General features: G+C 48.1%; 1 protein-coding gene across 3 annotated transcripts in view; it reads right to left on the reverse strand.

The window, feature by feature from the left end:
* The window catches only part of DIAPH1 (diaphanous related formin 1), a 107,761-nt gene that overhangs the window by 54,694 nt on the left and 34,737 nt on the right, over positions 1-18,330 (reverse strand). For 2 of the 3 annotated variants that reach the window (XM_047778894.1, XM_047778892.1), the window contains 14 exons: positions 17,954-18,084; positions 17,686-17,772; positions 16,838-16,901; positions 15,169-15,308; positions 13,672-13,780; positions 13,111-13,221; positions 12,840-12,958; positions 11,558-11,674; positions 10,577-10,692; positions 9,814-9,878; positions 8,757-8,936; positions 6,619-7,440; positions 5,669-5,783; positions 5,192-5,200 (listed from right to left, as the gene is read on the reverse strand). In XM_047778894.1, the coding sequence (XP_047634850.1) occupies positions 5,192-5,200; positions 5,669-5,783; positions 6,619-7,440; positions 8,757-8,936; positions 9,814-9,878; positions 10,577-10,692; positions 11,558-11,674; positions 12,840-12,958; positions 13,111-13,221; positions 13,672-13,780; positions 15,169-15,308; positions 16,838-16,901; positions 17,686-17,772; positions 17,954-18,084 (2,185 nt within the window). The remainder of the gene's footprint in view (positions 1-5,191; positions 5,201-5,668; positions 5,784-6,618; positions 7,441-8,756; positions 8,937-9,813; positions 9,879-10,576; positions 10,693-11,557; positions 11,675-12,839; positions 12,959-13,110; positions 13,222-13,671; positions 13,781-15,168; positions 15,309-16,837; positions 16,902-17,685; positions 17,773-17,953; positions 18,085-18,330) is intronic. The other variant, XM_047778893.1, reaches the window with a different exon arrangement.

Here is an 18,330-nt window from a genome sequence, read left to right on the forward strand (position 1 = left end):
AACTCCATATGCTGTGGGACGGCCAAAAAGGGAAGGAAAAAACCCCAAAAAACAAGCAGGTTCTGGGAGAAGAGTAGACAGGTAAACCCACGACTCGTCACCAACAGCTCTGACTTGCGGGACAACAGCACACGCCTTGGGATCTGGGCCCGCACAGTCAAATCTTAACGAGGTCACTGTCGTTGTTTATGACATTCCCAGCTTCTGCTCAAGATCTTACTTTTCAGCCAGAGTTCTTTCAAAATTAACCCCCGTAAAACCGCTCTGATGCTCACAGCTGCTGCAGCGCACCTACTACTTTAGCAGAGCGAGGAGCTAACATGCGACGTGCTGTCCACTGCACGGTTGCTAAGGAAGATCAGCCTGCGGATCTTAGGAGTCCAGTCATTTTTTGGAAGAAAAGAATAAACCTCAAAAGAAACACATCGCTGTATCTAGGACATCAGTTATCACTTACCACGCTGTTTTCAGAGGTGATACTTTTCTAAAATTATTTTTTTTGAGCCACGCCCATGGCATTTGGAAGTTCCTGGGCCAGAGAGGGAACCTGCACCGCAGTAATGACCCAAGCTGCTGCAGTGACAATGCTGGATCCCTAACCCACTGTGCCATGAGAGAACTCCTAAGGGGTGATCCTTTTAATGGGATCATGACATCATCAAGAGAGAGTAAGAGTTAGGAGGAAAGCAGAATGAAAAATCAGTTATCTTGCACGTACCAATAATGACCCGAGGCCACCACAGTGATGAAAATGCCCCCAGGAGAAGATTAAAAAAAAAAAAAAAGAATTAACTACTAAACAGTTTCCTGACAGAACTCAAGAAGCAGACTCAACTAAGAGACCATGACAAGAAGGCTTCCTGCTGATCACCCTGAATGAGAGAGAGAAAAAGGACTGACGTTTGACAGGACGGCCCATCAAATCTGAATTCAAAACACCCTCTGCCAAGGAATAACTTGGCTAAGAAGACCCAAGGCTTCAGAAAGGAGAGAATAATCCTTAAGAGAGAAAGAGGTGTAAAGGGCTGGAAGTGTGAACTGGAAGACCGCAGCTCCTCTCGGCTCTCTCCTTAGTAAAAAGCACACAGCCTCCTGCGCCCTAATGAGGCGGGAAGTGCTGGAGAGCTCTGAGTACCAGAGGCCGCCGTCCAGGTAGGGAAGACGTTTTCTTGATCGCCCACTTCTGGAGGAGCCAGTCGGCACGTGGGAGGCTTCAGGCCTCACTGAAATACAAGAGACACGGCTCCGCCTGACAAAGGGCGGAGAGCTGGGTTTGGCAAGAGAGGAAGTAAACGCAATATTACGAAAACTTCGTGTCTAAATCACTTCCTCATCAAGGCTGCACTGGAATCGTCTGAGCAAAACTCTGCTACTCTACTTGACACGGACGCTGTATGTCTCCAGCTGTACTAGCTTTGCTAGAGGTGACTATGCTGTAATTGGAACATGGCTCTTCCTTTTCAGCCCTAAATATCTGATATCTTACTTTCCCTAATCTAGTGCTCTTCCCGTTATGTACTCCTAAGAGTCACCGGAAACTCAAGAATGCCTGTGCCTGAATAAATGAGGTGGCTGGCAGAAGCCAGCATATTGCCTTCTTCCAGCTTTTGTCTGGATCTAAGCTCTCAGAAGCTCTTGGGGGAAGGACACGCACTTCTGGGAAGCGGGAGGCTAGAGCAGGACACAGTCACACAGTCTGGAGCCTGAATCTCGCCTCTGGCACTTACTGCAGAGCCTGGAAAAAGTTATTCAACCCACGTCTCCACTTCTTCATCTGCAAGATGCAATACCCACAGAGTGGCAACGAGTATTTATCTATCATTTAATTATACCATCAATATTGAGGTTATGAATGAGACGTTCCTGTCGCAGCTCAGTATGCACGAGCACGCGGCCTTGCTTGATGGGTTAAGGATCTGGTGCTGCTGTGAGCTGTAGTGTAGGTCGAGGACGTGGCTTGTATCCCACATTGCTGTGGCTGTGGTGTAGGCCGGTGGCCACAGCTCCGATTCAGCCCCTAGCCTGGGAACCTCCATATGCCGTGGGTGCCGCCCTACGTAGACAGCGACAACGAGAGACTGTGAAGGAGAGGTTTGGTAAGTGCGAATGGCTGCCTAGCTGAGAAAGGATGAAGGATGAAGATGTTGGGCGATGCTGTACCAGAGGGGTCAAGGCACCAGAAGCCAAGCACACCCCGCCTCCGCACTGACGCGCTCCGGCGCCTCTGGGCCCTCCTCGCCTCTCACATTTCTAAGCTTGAAATTCCTTGCCTGATAAAAACCTCAACTCTTAAGAAGCCTAAAGTCTTTTTCCCTAAAGTTCTTTTGGGGGGCCATGGTGAAAAAAGGGGCCACTTGGGCAGAGTGTGTATTGTTTCCCCACCAGAGCCCCAAGGGAGGGAGGCTCCAAGAGCATCAGGACCAGCAGGGCAGCCGGAGCCCCGATCACGGTGGGGGTTGCAGCGCTGGGTCCACATGCAGCACTTCCATCCGCTACTAGATGCCCAGGTACATGACATCAAAGCAACGCTTCTGTCCCCAAGCGGCACACCTAAGAACAAGCCCTGACAGTCAAATACTGCTTGCATCACCAGAGATCTATGGAGTAACTCAAAGGAAAAGAAAGCAAGAAAATGTAGAAGAAAAAAATACACCCAACAACACTGAAGTCACTAAAACATTAAAAATCCAAAGAGGAGGCGTTCCCACTGGGGTGCAGTGGGTTAAGAACCTGACTGCGGCAGCTCGGGTCACTGAAGAGAATCGCTGTGGAGACGCAGGTTTGATCACTGGCCCAGAAGCGTGATCGGGCAGTGGAGTCCCCACCATGGCTCAGTGGGTTAAGAACCCAACTAGTATCCACGAGGATGAAGGTTCGATCCCTGGCCTGGGAACTTCCGTATGCCTTAGGTGTGGCCATTAAAGCAAAACAAAAAATCCAAAGAAGAAATAATGAGGGAAAATGCCTGAAAACATACAAAAGTAGCATGATAAGCAGGAAGGTTTTGTTAGACCTGAGAACGGCAGATAGATGTTAGAGGTGGATAAGCTACAGGTACTTATTTGACAAGAAAAAAATCTCTCCCAGACACTTATTTCTATTTTTTTTTCCCAGTCTTTTTCAAAGCCGCTCCTGGGGCATATGGAAGTTCCCAGGCTAGGGGTGGAATGGGAGCTATAGCCGTCAGCCTGCACCACAGCCACAGCAACTTGGGATCCGAGCTGGGTCTGTGACCTACACCACAACTCACCGCAATGCCAGATCCTTAACGCACTGAGCAAGGCCAGGGATTGAACCTGCGTCCTCGTGGATACTAATTAGGTTTGTTACTGCTAAGCCACAATGGGAATGCCTCTCCCAGGAATTTCTTAAAATGATTAAGATTTAAGATGTTTGGGAAATTGCTCATGATTTAATAATTTTCAAGAACACCTTCTCTAGTTCATCCTAATAAAAAGATGGGAAGTTAAGACAGAGCATGCAAATTAACACCTGAAAGTCCTAACTGAAGATATTTCAAGACGAGCCAGACATGTCCTTGAGCAAAGGAGCAGTCAACTACCGCTGGTCGTTACTACGTGAAAACCAATTCAGACACTAAGCTAAACTAAACCGACAAATTCTGACTTATTCTCTTCAGATTAAGATGCAGAGATTTCTATGAATAATTTAAGGGGGAAAAAGAAAAAGCTGAAGCTATTAGGAAGTGAGAATTTTAATGAATAGGAAGTAGTCCAGGGCAGAGGTTGAAGGCTGAAGGCATATTAAAAAGTTTGCTTACACTGCTGGAAATAACAAAAGAGAAAGGCTTGTCGAGGTGTTTTAAAAATACTACAAACACAATATTCCCAGTGGGAATATAATGTCGAGGAAAACCACTGAACTGCAGAAAACCCCACTGTTGCCAACAGAAGTAAAAGAAGGATGGTACTGGTGACAGGGGTGGGGAAGGGACCTGTCAGTGTCCACGTGCGGTGACACTCGGAGGGCAGCCACAAGAAGGAGACCTACACCCAAGGCCAACATGGGAACAGACTCCTAAAAATTAGCAAATTCGATTCTGATTTTCATCGTCACCTCGTCTTCGTTGATATTCTAGAGTAGAATCAGTGGTTGCTACCAGCGTGTTTTTCACTAGGAGGGCGGAAGTCATTCCCTGGGCTGGACCTGAGTTCAGAAGGCGATGCTTCTCTCGGAGGAAAAGGGGACTCTGCCCTGGAAGCCAGGCCTGAGCACTGGGATCTTCCACTCCGGGGACAGGCGCGCAGGGAAGGGCTGCCAGAGACACTTAGCAAGCGGCTAGGCTTCTCATTGGGACAAAGCACAGCCTGGTCCCACCAGATCACTTAAGGAAAAAGGCGGTGACTGTTTCTAAAAGTGCCTGCTCCCTGGCGGGGGAAGGCGGAGTGCTCTGAAGTTGCACTTAACTGCTACCACTAGAGTCATGACAAACCCGTAAAGTAAAAAAAAAAAAAAAAAAAAGCTGGAAGAAGATGGAAAGACAAAATTATTAGGCTAGAATCGTCATTAGGTATTTTCCAAATACTGTGTCCTCTGGGGAAATAACTAGAAGTGCCCTATCACCAGACAGCACAAAACCACAGGAACCAGGAAGTGAAGAAAGAAGGGGACAGAATAGATCAGCTCTTCTAAAATAAAGGGGAAGATATGAAGGTGAAGAAGAAAAGCAAGAATTTATATGCAAAGACAGGCCAGAAGTCAGGACCCCTGGACCTAGTCCTATCACCTTGGGCAAGATACCTAAGCGGTGCGTCTGTGTGCTACAGATCGGAGGATACGCGTCCTGCCTATCTCATCAGGCTTCTTGCGCAGGACTCACAGGGTGAGACACGGTAAATCACTGTGAAATCTGTGAGACACAGCACGAATGTAAGGTAACAGCATCACCTACGTTGTCCTTCGCCTTCCAGAGAAAGAGCAAGTATGTGGGAGCGTCACCTTCAGACAATTTTCTTCCCTGTCAGTTAACATCAAAGCCACTGGTCCTCTGGACTCTTAACAACAGCAACAAACAAAAAACAAAAAGCAACAACAACCAAAAAACTCGCAGAAGAGAAATCAATCCCCAATTCCGAGTCTTACTTTTCTAAAGAGAAATTCCTTTACGTACATTTCAATTTTTTCTCCAATATTCAAGAGACCCAACGAAAAAGTTCTTCTGTATTCTTACCTTTTGAAGCTGCAGGAGCAAAGAGCCAGGAGGGAGGAAGCATCAGATATTGGAAAGAAATGGAAAAAAGAAATCACATACGGTTCTTTGTTATTGTACACAGCCAGCTGCTCAGCCAGCTGACATACTGAAGACTCTGCCCAAACCCTCATCAATTACCCACACAGGTCTGAAGACGCCACCTTAAGAGGGCATCATCAAAACGGGCCCGGCCTGTGCTGCGGCACATGAATCTCCTATCCCCACAAGTTACAATGACATGAAATACCTACATGCAGAAAAACTGGGGTGAAAATATGCAACATTTCCCTTTGTCAGCCCCGCACCCCCAGAATATAAAAACAGCTTCTGTGCTTCTGAAGAGCACACCGCAGCTCTCTTCAACCCTCAGCCAAGGCAGGGAAAGACATGGGAAAGCTACTCGGCGGGCCTTCCAAGTCCCCGCTGGCCCTCTGCGTCAAAGAGGAAGGGACTCACTCTTGGTCTGGGCGGAGAAGGTGAGGGTAAGCTTGGCGAAGAGGTCATTGTTCTCAAAGCGGTCTTCCTTCACCTTGGTCCAGAAGCAGTCCTGGGAAAGGTCCTCGGCAACAAACTGACAGAGGAAGATGTGAAGTTACTGCCTGAGAAACTCTCTCCGGCCTAGAAAACTGACCGAGATGCAAAAGAGGCCGCCGGCTGGTTACTGCCCACGTCACACTAGAAAGACTCCCACGAGATCAGAGAACAGCCAAGCTCTTCACGGTGGGACTGGGAGCTGGAAACTGCGGTCTGTGTGTTTATCAGAGATTATTCGAGAAATGGAGTCAGCTGTGCCCCTCATCTTCCTTCGGACCCAAACCCTCTCCTTTTAGAAGCACTAGGCTTGCTTTCGCACCTTCCCTTGCTCTCCGTTACACGTCTCCATCAACTGGACTGACCAAGCCAAAGTTATTTTATGAACAAGTCCCTAAGCTCTTCCATTTTAACTTGGTTTCCAAAAGTCATAGGCTGATGCAGACTCAGAGGGCTCTCAAACACGTACCATGCCAGGCAAACATACCCCGTGCAACTTGTTTACTGGGGGGGGGGGGGGGCTGAATCCACAAATCCATGACCTTTGGATCAGCAAAATTATCTGCACCTTGAAGTCCGGTGAAATGACAAACTGTGTGCCACCACGGCACGTATATCCTCAGAGAAGAGGGCAGAATCATTAAAGACAAGCTGAGGTTTTGCAGCAGAGTGCAGGGCTCAAAGAACTCTCCTACATGCCAACTGGCATCCAGACTATGCCTAGTATCTGCGGAATCAACAGAGCCATGAGCGGACCTTGAAGACAGGCAGACCTAAGCCAGAAGACAGGGTAGCCCGATCACGCACAAAACACAAAGCAGGAAACTGAAGCGGCTTCTTAAAACCTACTGATGAAGAGATGGACAGAAATTTACCTTGGACCAGTTTGGCCTCCGGAGCTGCACCTCTGGCTTGTAAACTTTCTTTGGGATTAATCCAAATGGCAGAACTGGGGCTGCAGGAACTCCAAATCCAACCGGTAGCGGTGGAGGGATGCCAGGGCCTCCAGGGAATGGAGGTGGGGGTGGGAGTCCACCAGGAAGAGGGGGAGGGGGAGGGAGCATCCCAGGTCCTCCAGGCAAGGGAGGAGGGGGTGGGGGGATGCCAGGAACCCCAGGCAGAGGAGGGGGTGGGGGGACGCCAGGAGCTCCAGGCAGAGGAGGGGGTGGGGGGACGCCAGGAACCCCAGGCAGAGGAGGGGGTGGGGGGACGCCAGGAGCTCCAGGCAGAGGAGGGGGTGGGGGGACGCCAGGAACCCCAGGCAGAGGAGGGGGTGGGGGGACGCCAGGAACCCCAGGCAGAGGAGGGGGTGGGGGGACGCCAGGAACCCCAGGCAGAGGAGGGGGTGGGGGGACGGCAGGAGCCCCAGGGAGAGGAGGGGGTGGGGGGATGGCAGGAGCTTCAGGCAGAGGAGGGGGTGGGGGGATGCAGGGAGCCCCAGGCAGAGGAGGAGGAGGTGGTGGTGGAGGAGGAATGGCCTCACCCCCGGGAAGAGGGGGTGCAGGGACTGGGCTACCCCCTTCCAGTAAAGGGGGCGAGGTGGGAACGACAGGACCAGGACCACCGGAGGAGTCGCCAGGTAAAGGAGGGGCAGGGGGAAGGGCAGCCCTGACGGGAGGGGCCGCAGCGGCCGCTGCTGCGGAGAGCGAAGCCACTTCTTTCTTGGCGTCTTCCAGTTCCTTGGACAGCTTGGCAACCTACAGAAGTAATACCAGCGAAGCACTTCTCAGTCCACTTCAGGGACCACTGAGGCTGGAAAGAACCTGAGAAATTACCTAATCCAAACTTCTCACTTTACACAGGAAGAGGGTGAAAGGAGTCAGACAAACTGAAAGGCTCCACTTCAGATCACAGAGCTATTTAGACAGAGAAACAACTAGAATTCAGGTCTGCATGTTCTTAGGTCAGCATGCTTTGCATTAAAAAGGCAACTTCAACCTTTATTTTAAACTCTCCTTTTGATTAGAAAATGCAAAGATCTGGGAGTTCCCGTCGTGGCTCAGTGGTTAAGGAACCCAGATAAGCATCCATAAGGATGGGGGTTCAATCCCTGGCCTTGCTCAGCGGGTTAAGGATCTGGCGTTGCCGTGAGCTGTGGTGTAGGTCGCAGATGTGGCTCAGATCTGGTGTTGCTGTGGCTGTTGGTATAGGCTGTCGGCTACAGCTCCAGTTCAACCCCTAGCCTGGGAACCTCCATATCATATGTTGCAGTTGTGGCCCTAAAAAGACAAAAGACCCCCCCCCAAAAAAAAGGAAAAGAAAATGCAAAGATGAAGTAAATCAAATATTCTGGTTACACAATTAACATTTGTGCTACACAGGTAATTATCTAACAACACAAATGATCAAGTTACGACCAGGATTTAAATATTTCTAACTGCAGAGCAAGTACAGAGACAACTAAAATAAGAGAAAATGAGCAAATATGAAAACAGTTTATTTAGTACTTAGTCCTAAATTTATCAGAAGGCTAGTATCTTTATTTCTGGGTAGTACTGTGACTCATTGTATTTTGCTATGGGGTAAGCAATACATAATATAGAAAATTTGGAAAATGTAGAACAAGATAAAGAATAAAATGGGGAGTTCCCGCCGTGGTGCAGTGGTTAACGAATCCAACTAGAAACCATGAGGTTGTGGGTTCGATCCCTGGCCTTGCTCAGTGGGTTAACGATCCGGCGTTGCCGTTGCCGTGAGCTGTGGTGTAGGTTGCAGACGCGGCTCGGATCCCACGTTGCTGTGGCTCTGGCGTAGGCCGGTGGCTACAGTTCCGATTCGACCCCTAGCCTGGGAACCTCCATATGCCGTGAGAGCGGCCCAAGAAATGGCAAAAAGACAAAAAAAAAAAAAGAATAAAATGAAAGTTTATGCTTTTAAAAATACTTCCCACCTACTAGATTAGCTGTGAGAGTCTGAACCCCCTGGGAGTAAGAAGACAGAGTCCTGCCCCAAGGCTGGCTCACCCTGAGGCTGCTGATGGCAGGGACGGGGCTCTACTCTGTTCACACATTACCTCGCTTGTGAGCTGAGACACTTCTGCTTCCAAGTCCTGTTTCTCTGTGGCGATTTGCTGCTTTTCAGAATCCAGGGTGTTCTTTTCTCCCTGAAGATCGTGGAGCTTCTGCTCAAAGTCACTTTCCATCTTTTTCATTTCCACCTGTAGCTCATGTCGGGCTGTTAACTCTGAGTCCAGCTAGAGAAGAAAGAAATCAGGCTCCCAATAAGCTCTCCATCTCAGCAAAAGCACAGGGTTAGTCCCCATAAATACAGTTCTGTGCTCATCCTTCATCTTTTGAGCTCAACTGACCCGAGAAATCCCTAGGGAAAAAAAGCCACCATGATTTTGACTTTAAAGTCAAGGTGAAAGGAGAGGGAAACTAGGAATTATCTCCATAGTCTACCTATACTTAGTTATTTTAAACAAACAAACACCCCCCCCCCCCCCCGATTTTAAAGACTTGGAACCAGGACAGCTAAGGTGCACAATCTCAGTAGTCTCAAGGATCAAAAACCTATCAACAGGAGTCCTTCATCAAAGAGAGAGAGACCTCGGACGTATTCCAGCTCCTCTTGTTCTATGGATAAGAGACCCGAAATGCCAAGCAGACCTGAGTGCTGTCAGTATGTAGGAGACTGTCATCTGTCTCTCCTCCCGCTCAGGGCCCCAAGAACTGTGCAAACTCACAACTAACTAGGTCCTCAAGATCACATCCATGCCACTCTCTCCTGTATCAGAAAGGTTTCCTCGGAGTTCCCACTGTGGCACAACAGGATTGGCGTCTCTGCAGCGCCAGGATTCAGGATCCATCCCCAACCTGGCACAGTGGGCTAAAGGATCCGGCGTTGCCAAAGCTGCCACAGAGGTTGCACACCTGTGGGTTGGATCTGATCCCTGGACTGGGAGCTCCAAAAGCCGCAGGATGGGAGAAAAAAAAAAGGTTTCCCCTGTGAACAGCTATTGTATACTGAATGCTTTCAAAATAACACATGTAACTGCTTCACAAGTCAGAAAAATCAAAATCCTGAGACAAAGAAATTGTTGTCCAATTATTTCTATCTTTCCTACATACCTTTTTCTCCAACTCTGCAGCTTTGGCTTCAGATTTCTCAACCTTTGTTTTGTCAATCATTTGATCTGAAAAGAAGGAAAAGAGTCAGGAAGTAAAACTCCCAATTCCTGTCTGTCCTTCTCACTGCCTAAGCCCAAGCCTGTCCACATAACCAAATGGCAGTCTTTGTCCCAGGCGTTAATTTCTCTTATACTTAATGTTCTGCACTAAACAAAGAAATGGAACTTTCAGGTAAGTTCAACATATAATTTCTGGAGTTATTATGCAGTAAGGCCACCACGCTGGTGGCAGAGAGAATGCCTACAAGGAACACTTAGGAATCTCTGGGAGCAGCGGAAATCACAGACAGGAGCTCAAGTCCCTTCAAGAGGTGGCGTGGGAGTTCCTGCTGTGGTGCAGTGGGTTAAGACTCTGACTGCACCAGCTCGGGGCGCTGGAGAGGCTCAGGTTCGACCCCTGGCCCGAGGAGTGGGTTAAAGGATCTGGCTCTGGAACTCCACATGCCACAAAGAGGACCATTAAAAATAAACAAACAAGCAAGGTGGGGTGCTGTATGAAGAGGGGTACATTTTCAGAACCATGTGCAAATAAACTAAAGGTCTGTATACTCCTAGCAGAGACGTTAGTTATCACCTAAGAGGGGCAAACACGGAAGTACCCAGGGGCTAGAAAAGTATCTTCTCTGAAACTTTCACTGAAAGAAAGATGCAGAACGAAAGGGAGAGGGACTGTTTTAAGGACGCAGAGAGGGGAATATGCTCACCAATCAGTCCCTCGATATCGATCTGGAGGTGCCGGCACTTGAAGTCAGGATCAGCCCCGTTCTTGTGCAGAACTATCTGAGAGATGCATTCTTCAATCAGCTTATAGTACTGCGGTCTACAAAAGAAACACAACGAGGTTAGTAGAGGAAAACCGCCATATAATTCAGGATCGAGAAGAGTTACCTGCTTTGACAATCGAAGTACCTGAGGATAAGTGTTCCGGAAAAGACTTTTTCATAAAATCATGCACAGTGTTGCTGCCATGCTAAGAAATCCCCCTCTTCCGCATCCGCTACCCTATCGACTCCGGATTCAAAACTTCTAGCCATCTGCCTCCTCGTCGAATCCTCTCCCACCTAAATCTGGGCTTGATCCTGCCTGCCATGGACAGGACCGCCGGCAAGCCTCTTCTCTACTGCTTGAATCTCATGTTCCAACATGAAAGAACTTTATCTATTTTTTTATTTTTTTGCTTTTTTTAGGGCTGCACCCATGGCATATGGAGGTTCCCAGGCTAGGGGTTGAATCGGAGCTGTAGCCACTGGCCTACAGCACAGCCACAGCAATGCAGAATCCGAGCCGTGTCTGCGACCTACACCACAGCTCACAACAATGCCGGGTCCTTTAACCTACTGAGCGAGGCCAGGGATTGAACCCGCCACCTCATGGTTCCTAGTTGGATTCATTTCCAGTGCGCCACTAAAGGAACTCCCCCACATGAAAGAACCTGAAATTGCTGCCTTCCTTGGTATCCTCTTCACGCCTGCACCCGCCTACTCAGAGAGAAGGGCCATTCACCTTAGCACTCTCATCTCCTCCACGGACTAAAGAGACAACTCTTTTGATATCTGAGCCTAAAAACAAACTCTATCCATGTCTGTGTCATTTCCTCTTCTCTGCAGATAATCTCCGAACTGAAGGATTTTGTTCTCACCACTTGGGCTCAAATTCCAAACCTCCCACAAGCATAACCGTCTTACCTGGCCTCATAGTCATTTCGGACTAAGAGCAGGTGCTGCAGGATGGACAGGAAGTGTGGCTCCGCCTTCGAATCCTTTACTGTGTTTAAGAGAATCTGGAAGACTTCACTGAAGTCAGTGGAGAAGATAAGGCTAAGGAAAGCTTCTATTTAGAAACTATGTCTGCCCAGCTCTAGGGAAAAGCAGCAAGACGCCTCTTCTTTCATAACAGTTGTTCCTCCTGTAAAACCCTGCCCCAAACTTTAAGCTCTGTTAACTTCCTCTGCCCATGGGACCAGTGAGTTGGGTGGTACTATGCATGGAAAAAGAAAATTCCGGTGTTCCCGTCGTGGTGCAGTGGTTAACAAATCTGACTGGGAACCGTGAGGTTGCGGGTTCAGTCCCTGGCCTTGCTCAGTGAGTTAACGATCTGGTGTTGCCGTGAGCTATGGTGCAGGTCGAAGACGTGGCTCAGATCCGGTGTTGCTGTGGCTCTGGCGCAGGCCGGCAGCTGCAGCTCCGATTAGACCCCTCGCCTGGGAACCTCCATATGCCTCGGGAGTGGCCCAAGAAATGGCAAAAAGACCAAAAACAAAAAAAAAAAAAAAGAAAAGAAAATTCCTAATACTTGGCTTGAAAATCGAGCAGTGGACAAAAACAGAGATAACCTCCTCAAGGTCACTTGTGGCAAAGTATCAACAGGTAACCACACTATTCCCTCAATTAGCCTCAGGGATACATACGAGAGGGCAAACCGAACCCCCACTCCCTGACTTGTTTATGTCCTCCAAAAACCAGCTCTACATCTTTCTTTTTTTTTTTGCACCCGTGGCAAATGGAAGTCCCCAGGCTAGAGGTCAAACCAGAGTTGCAGCCAGAACAGCGCCAGAACCAAGCTGTGTCTGCAGCCATACCGCAGCTCATGGCAACACCAAATCCTTAACCCCCTGAGCGAGGCCAGGGATTAAACCCACATCCTCATGGACACTAGTTGGATTCATTACTGCTGAGCCACAATGAGAACTCTCCAGCTCTACATTTGAATAAGCTAAAGCTATCGCCGTCAAGGAGGTTTGTGTTAATTGTGACGGCTGTTTCCATGCTGAGCAACCCTCCCATCACCTTTCCCCACGTCCCTGGTCCACGGTGAGGTAAATAAATCCAAGAGCAATCAAAAGGCACATGCTTGTCTACTGAGAAGACAGGGCTAATGCCCGATACCGAATCATCGACCCACGCCACCCCGTCCGGGGCCTGCAGCTGAAGGTCTTCTCCGTCTCGGAGCCAGTCAATAAAAGGATATTCCATCTCCATTCGAATGTCGTCCAGCCGTCCCTTTAGATCATAGGAATCTTCTTCTCCTTGTTCATCAAATACATTTAACTGTACTCTCATATCATCATTTTCAATCTCTCGAAGCTCCTGCCAATGGAAAAATCTGGGTCAGGGAACCCAGAAGTGGCCTATGCTGGCGAGAGACCCACATCTTTCAACTTGGTTTTTAAACTAAAAAGCAGTTATCCCAGGGCAGGAAGGAGCCAGCCCAGCCGCACTGACGAAGAGCTGCATCTCACCTGCAACACTTGATGCAGCCCCAAGCGCATCAGTTCGCTCCGGATGTGAACTCGGAAGTCAAGTTCTTCAGCTGGCGTGATGAGAGCATTGATCAGCTGCAGACACCCCACCTGCGGTGAGAACATTCAGCAGGTCGGTCAACGTCAGCTCCTAGAGATCAGGGCGCCGATCTCTCGACACGCATTCGGAGGCCCCAAAAGAAAACCTAGAGGATGCAGTACAAAAACTACAAGAAGGACTCTCTGTTACAGAAATATAACCTGGGTGAAACACAGGTCTGGAGGGCTCAGAGGTCTAAAGGAGTCCAGGGATTTGATGGTATAATTTGTTCTAGGCCTTGATTTTCCTAGCTTGTAAATAAATACCAGGCCTTTCTTCCATCTCAGAATGAGGAAAACAGTTCTTTCTCCGCCCTTCTTGGAGAGACCAACAATCGTTTTCCTTTCAGAAAGAACTCGAAATGTAAAACACACAGGTGGGAACCACTCCACGTGTTCTCTTAAAAGGTCAAATGAACCTTGAATTCCACTCTTGGGCCCAGCTGCATGGGGTTTACATGCCTTGAGAGCAATCGAAGTCCCACTCTTTAATCCGTCTAGCAGTGGCTGAAAACGTTCCACCTCATCCATTTCAGCTCTTTCTGTCATGGCTTCCAAAACCCTTTCATTCCTGCACAAGAGAGAGGAACGGGAGAGAACCGTGTGTGTGTGGGGGGGGGGGTTCTGACACCGACACTCCCAACACGGAGGTTACATGGGGGCACAGATCGGTGAGGAAACAGTGTCAACGTCTGGATTTCTCACATTGTTCTTCTCACCACCTACAGTAAGTAGTGGCCAGATCTACGGAAAACTAAAGACCGTCTCTTCAGAAAAAGGCACTCCCTAAAATCCACCCCTCAACTCCTATCCATGTGAACCAAATTGAGATTCTTTTTCTTCTTTTTTTAATGTTAAATGATTAATCTTTTAAAACCTGAAGTGTAGCTGATTTACAACGTTATGTTAGGTTCGGGTGTACAGCAAAGTGATTCAGTTTTATACACACACACACACACCACATACACGCACATGTGTGTGTGGTGGTGGGTGTGTCTATGGACCCCTGTTCTATGGTGTATAAATCAGTACAAATTTTGGAGGGGCATTTAACAGTATCAGTTTTTTAATGCACATAACAATGGCCTACGTCCCAGAAATATATCTAATATAAATGCATACATGTAAACTAGTATCTATCCAAAGAACATATGTACAGAAGTGATCATTTTGATCACACAGTAGAAGCCCAAACATGCTAAACCAAAAAATTCTATCTAAAAATCGAGCAATGAAGGCGTCATTAAATTATGGGACACACATAGTATGAAACGCTAAAGAAAGAGCCACTGAAGATAGTAACGCAAATGAGCAAGTACTGTCGCAGACAATGTCCAAGACCTACCGGTGTTAAATAAAAACAAGCTGAAAAAAATGATGGAATTATTTAGCATTTGTTAAACCAAACCCCTTCACAAAAATTAAAATCCATCTGATACATGGGATGGGTTTGATAAGCAAAAGCCATCTTTCCTTAAGTCTAAGACATCATCTTTTGGAGCAGCAGGTGTGTTAGAATCCAGGCAGTGCCAGAAAATAGTCTATGGGACTATACCACGCCATTCACAGTGGCGACCTCTGCAGACCAGGATGTGCCAAAGGGATGAAGCTGTTAAATTTCACTTCACAGATTTCTATGTTGTCTGAATTTGAAAAATAATGACGTGTTACTTCTGAATTTTAAAACCAAATGTAAAAAGAAACCCGTCCTAGACAACACAGACATCAGCAGAGATCTAGGAGCCAGCCTGCTATGCCTTGATGGGCGGTGGTGCACTCAGAACAGCCTCACTCTCTTAACCATCTTTCTTAACTATTACGATTCAGTGTCCACATAAGAAATACAGCCTTACCTACTACTTAAGACTAAGTGGACATCCAGGCAACTCAGTATTTCTCTAGACTAAGGAAGACGGCAAGAAAGAAAAATGGAAAAGAGACGCGAGTCCAGGCACGTACATGTCCTCTGGCTGCGGGAGGATGCAGAGGGCAGAGAGCAGTTTGGCCGCATCAATCATCATGTTGGGCACAGCAGGATCCATGGCTCTGACCAGCAGCAGAATCCCTTCTTCGGTCTCCAGCATGGTCTTGATTCCAAACTGGAGGGACAAAAACAGTAAGGGAGGCTCGAAGGTGAGAGCATCTAACCAGGGCCAAGTTCACGGCTGGTACCTCCCCAAATCCGTGTACTGAAGTCCTAACCCCCAGACCTGAGGTGTAACTTTATAAGGAAATAGGGTTCCTGGCAGATGAAATTAGTTAAGTTACAATGAGGTCGGACGAGAGTAAGGTGGGCCCTAACCCAGTGCAGCTGATGTCCTTTTAAAAAGGGGAAAATTTGGACACAGACATGCACACAGAGAGGACACCAAGCGAACACAAAGGCAGAGGGTGGGGTGATTTGTCTACCAGCCAAGGGATGTCAAAGATTGCCAGCGAGACCCCAGAAGCCAGGAGAGAGGCCTGGACAAACTCCTTGACCTTGGACCTATAGCCTCTAGAACTGTGAGACAAATGAACTTGGCTGTTTAAGACACCCAGTTTGCAGTATTTTGTTACAGCAACCCTAGCAAGCGAATATGGGGGTAGAACACTTTCCCCAATACAGCTGAACAGAAATCAACTTCGCAAAATAATTTTCCAGGAGACACAAGAGAATTCTGTAACTTCTAAGAATAGCAATCTTTGACTCTTGATCTTTTCAACTGCGCCCTCCAATCCAAAGGAATAATTATAATAAAATTAAACAGTGAAGAAGACAGATTAGCACTCAGGAACAAATAACTGTGGGCTCCCTAGGTTTAAGTACTAAATAGACATAAAATGATGCTACAGCAGGAACAGACTGGGTAAAACAACCAAAAAAAAAGTGAATAAAGTAAACTTTTCAAAAATAGTACTACAGGTCCAGAAAATTCAAGAACTAGGAGTTCCCTCTTCGGCAAAACAGGATCAGTCTCTGCAGCACCAGGACACAAGTTCAAACCCCAGCTTGGTGGAGTGGGTTAGAGGATCTGGTATTGGTGTTGCTACAGCTGTAGTGCAGGTCACAGCTGTGGCTGGGATATGATCCCTGCCTGGCCTGGGAACTCGTGCTGTGGGTTGGCCAAAAAAAAGGAAAACACGAGAGCTCCTGTTGTGCCACAGCAGAAACGAATCTGACTAGCATTCGTGAGGATGTGGGTTCAATCCCCGGCCTCACTCAGTGGGTCAGGGATCTGGCATTGCCATGAGCCGCAGTGTAGGTTTGCAGACATTGCTTGGATCCCATGTTGCTGTGGCTGTGGTGGAGGCCAGCAGGCACAGGTCGGATTTGACCCCTAGCCTGGGAACTTCCATATGCCGCAGGTGGGGCCCCAAAAACCAAAAAAAGAAAAAAACAAGAGAGAATTAGCAAAACAAAGTATAAACAGAGGAAGATAAGCGAAGCTATCCTCTGAAACTGACATGAGAACTGGGGGACGAGACCCATAAAAGCATGTGTATTTGGCAATCGAAAAGTCACAATACTAAAAAGGAAAGCTAGAGGCTTCGAACCTCATATTCGTAGGTCCTTTTTTGAGTCTGCCAGTAGGAGAGAGAGATCGGGGGCCACGATGGGGGTCGGGTAAGAACGGGAAACTCTCACCTTGTTGTTCATAAACGCTTTCAAGCAGCGGATGATCTCATGCTTGTTACGGCTGTCGTAGCTTCTGCATGAGGAGAACACCATCAGTGAAGCCCCTTGATTCTATACCCTTTCTCGCATCTGACTTCTCAATCCCGTGAACAAGGGTCTTAGGAATACCCTCAACTAGCAGCTGAGTAAATTTTAGCACACAGCACTTTGCCCTGAAATACTAGCAAAAAGAGAAACTGAAGCAGGAATCTTCCCATTAACCCCTTCTAGGCACCTAAGCACTAAATTCTATCAGGATTTCATCCCATCTATTACTGCTTGCCTCGCTATATCAAAGGTTCATGTCCGTACTTCCAGGAGGCACAGGCCCTGTGTTTTGCTTTGGAAAGACCCCGGGAAGAAGAGAAATCATTTTGGGTCAGGCTGGCTTCAAGGTAACCTAGCCTAAGACAATGCAAGGTATCCCCAGAGAGATTCCAACCCCGAGGACTATCATAAAGCTAGTCCCCAAGGGACCAAGAGCACTGAGACCACCAACGAGAGAGGACCCAGGCCGGATCCCAGGGGAACTTCGGACCCTGTTTCCAGACTGGCTAAGAGCCTGTGTGGGGAGACTCAGGCTTATGTGGTACGTGTTCTGTGTTATTCGACGTGAAACCTCAGTTCCCCCTCCTTTTCTTGTACCTATAATCATCACTCATTCTCTGGTCACTCCAATAATGAACCCCACTCTCAGCTAGGAGCTGAGGGTCCCAGGCCATAACTTTATATGTAACTGCCATTTCCTCCTTTAGAGCAAACAGCCGAGTCCCCTCCTACCCTCTGGCTAGAAGATGCCAAGGCTTGGAAGTCCTCACCCAGCAGTCTCCTCTTTCTCATCATGAAGTCGTTTAAGGATGTCCAGTAAGGAGGCCAGGCCCTCAGCACCGAACGTTTGCACCCAACTGGAAGGAACAGACGAAGACAATGCAACATCAAACCAAATCAAGAAATACTTATTAGCAAAGGAGCGCGTATCCTAGCACCTCCTCACTCCCAAGCCAGAACATTCTCATTCTTCCTGACCCCCCACCCCCTGAACTCTAACATGGGGCTCTCACGCCCACTACCGCCCTGGACCCTCACCTGACAGGGTTGTTGTTGAGGGAGACACGAAGGGACTCCAGGCAGCTGAGCAGAGGCATATCCCGCAGGCCTGACCTCAGCTCCTGAATGTACATCATAGCCGACCTGGAGCTCTCCTTCTGGCTCATGCCCTAGAAAGGAGCATACATACCAAGATTAGCAAACCCTGGACTCAGTCGCAAACTGGAGTGGAGTTAGTTAGTAATAATATGAGGGCAGACACCCGTGCTACATTCCACCAAACTATGTGAGACTCAGAATATACCCATCCCATGACCCATACACACTTCATGAAGATGGAATCAGGCAAAAAGTATGTAAGAAAAGTGACCCAAATGAGAGTAATAATAAGTAGGCTTACTGGAGTTCCCACTGTG

This window comes from Phacochoerus africanus, chromosome 4 (genome assembly GCF_016906955.1).
Source record: "Phacochoerus africanus isolate WHEZ1 chromosome 4, ROS_Pafr_v1, whole genome shotgun sequence".
Classification (NCBI taxonomy): Eukaryota; Metazoa; Chordata; class Mammalia; order Artiodactyla; family Suidae; genus Phacochoerus; species Phacochoerus africanus.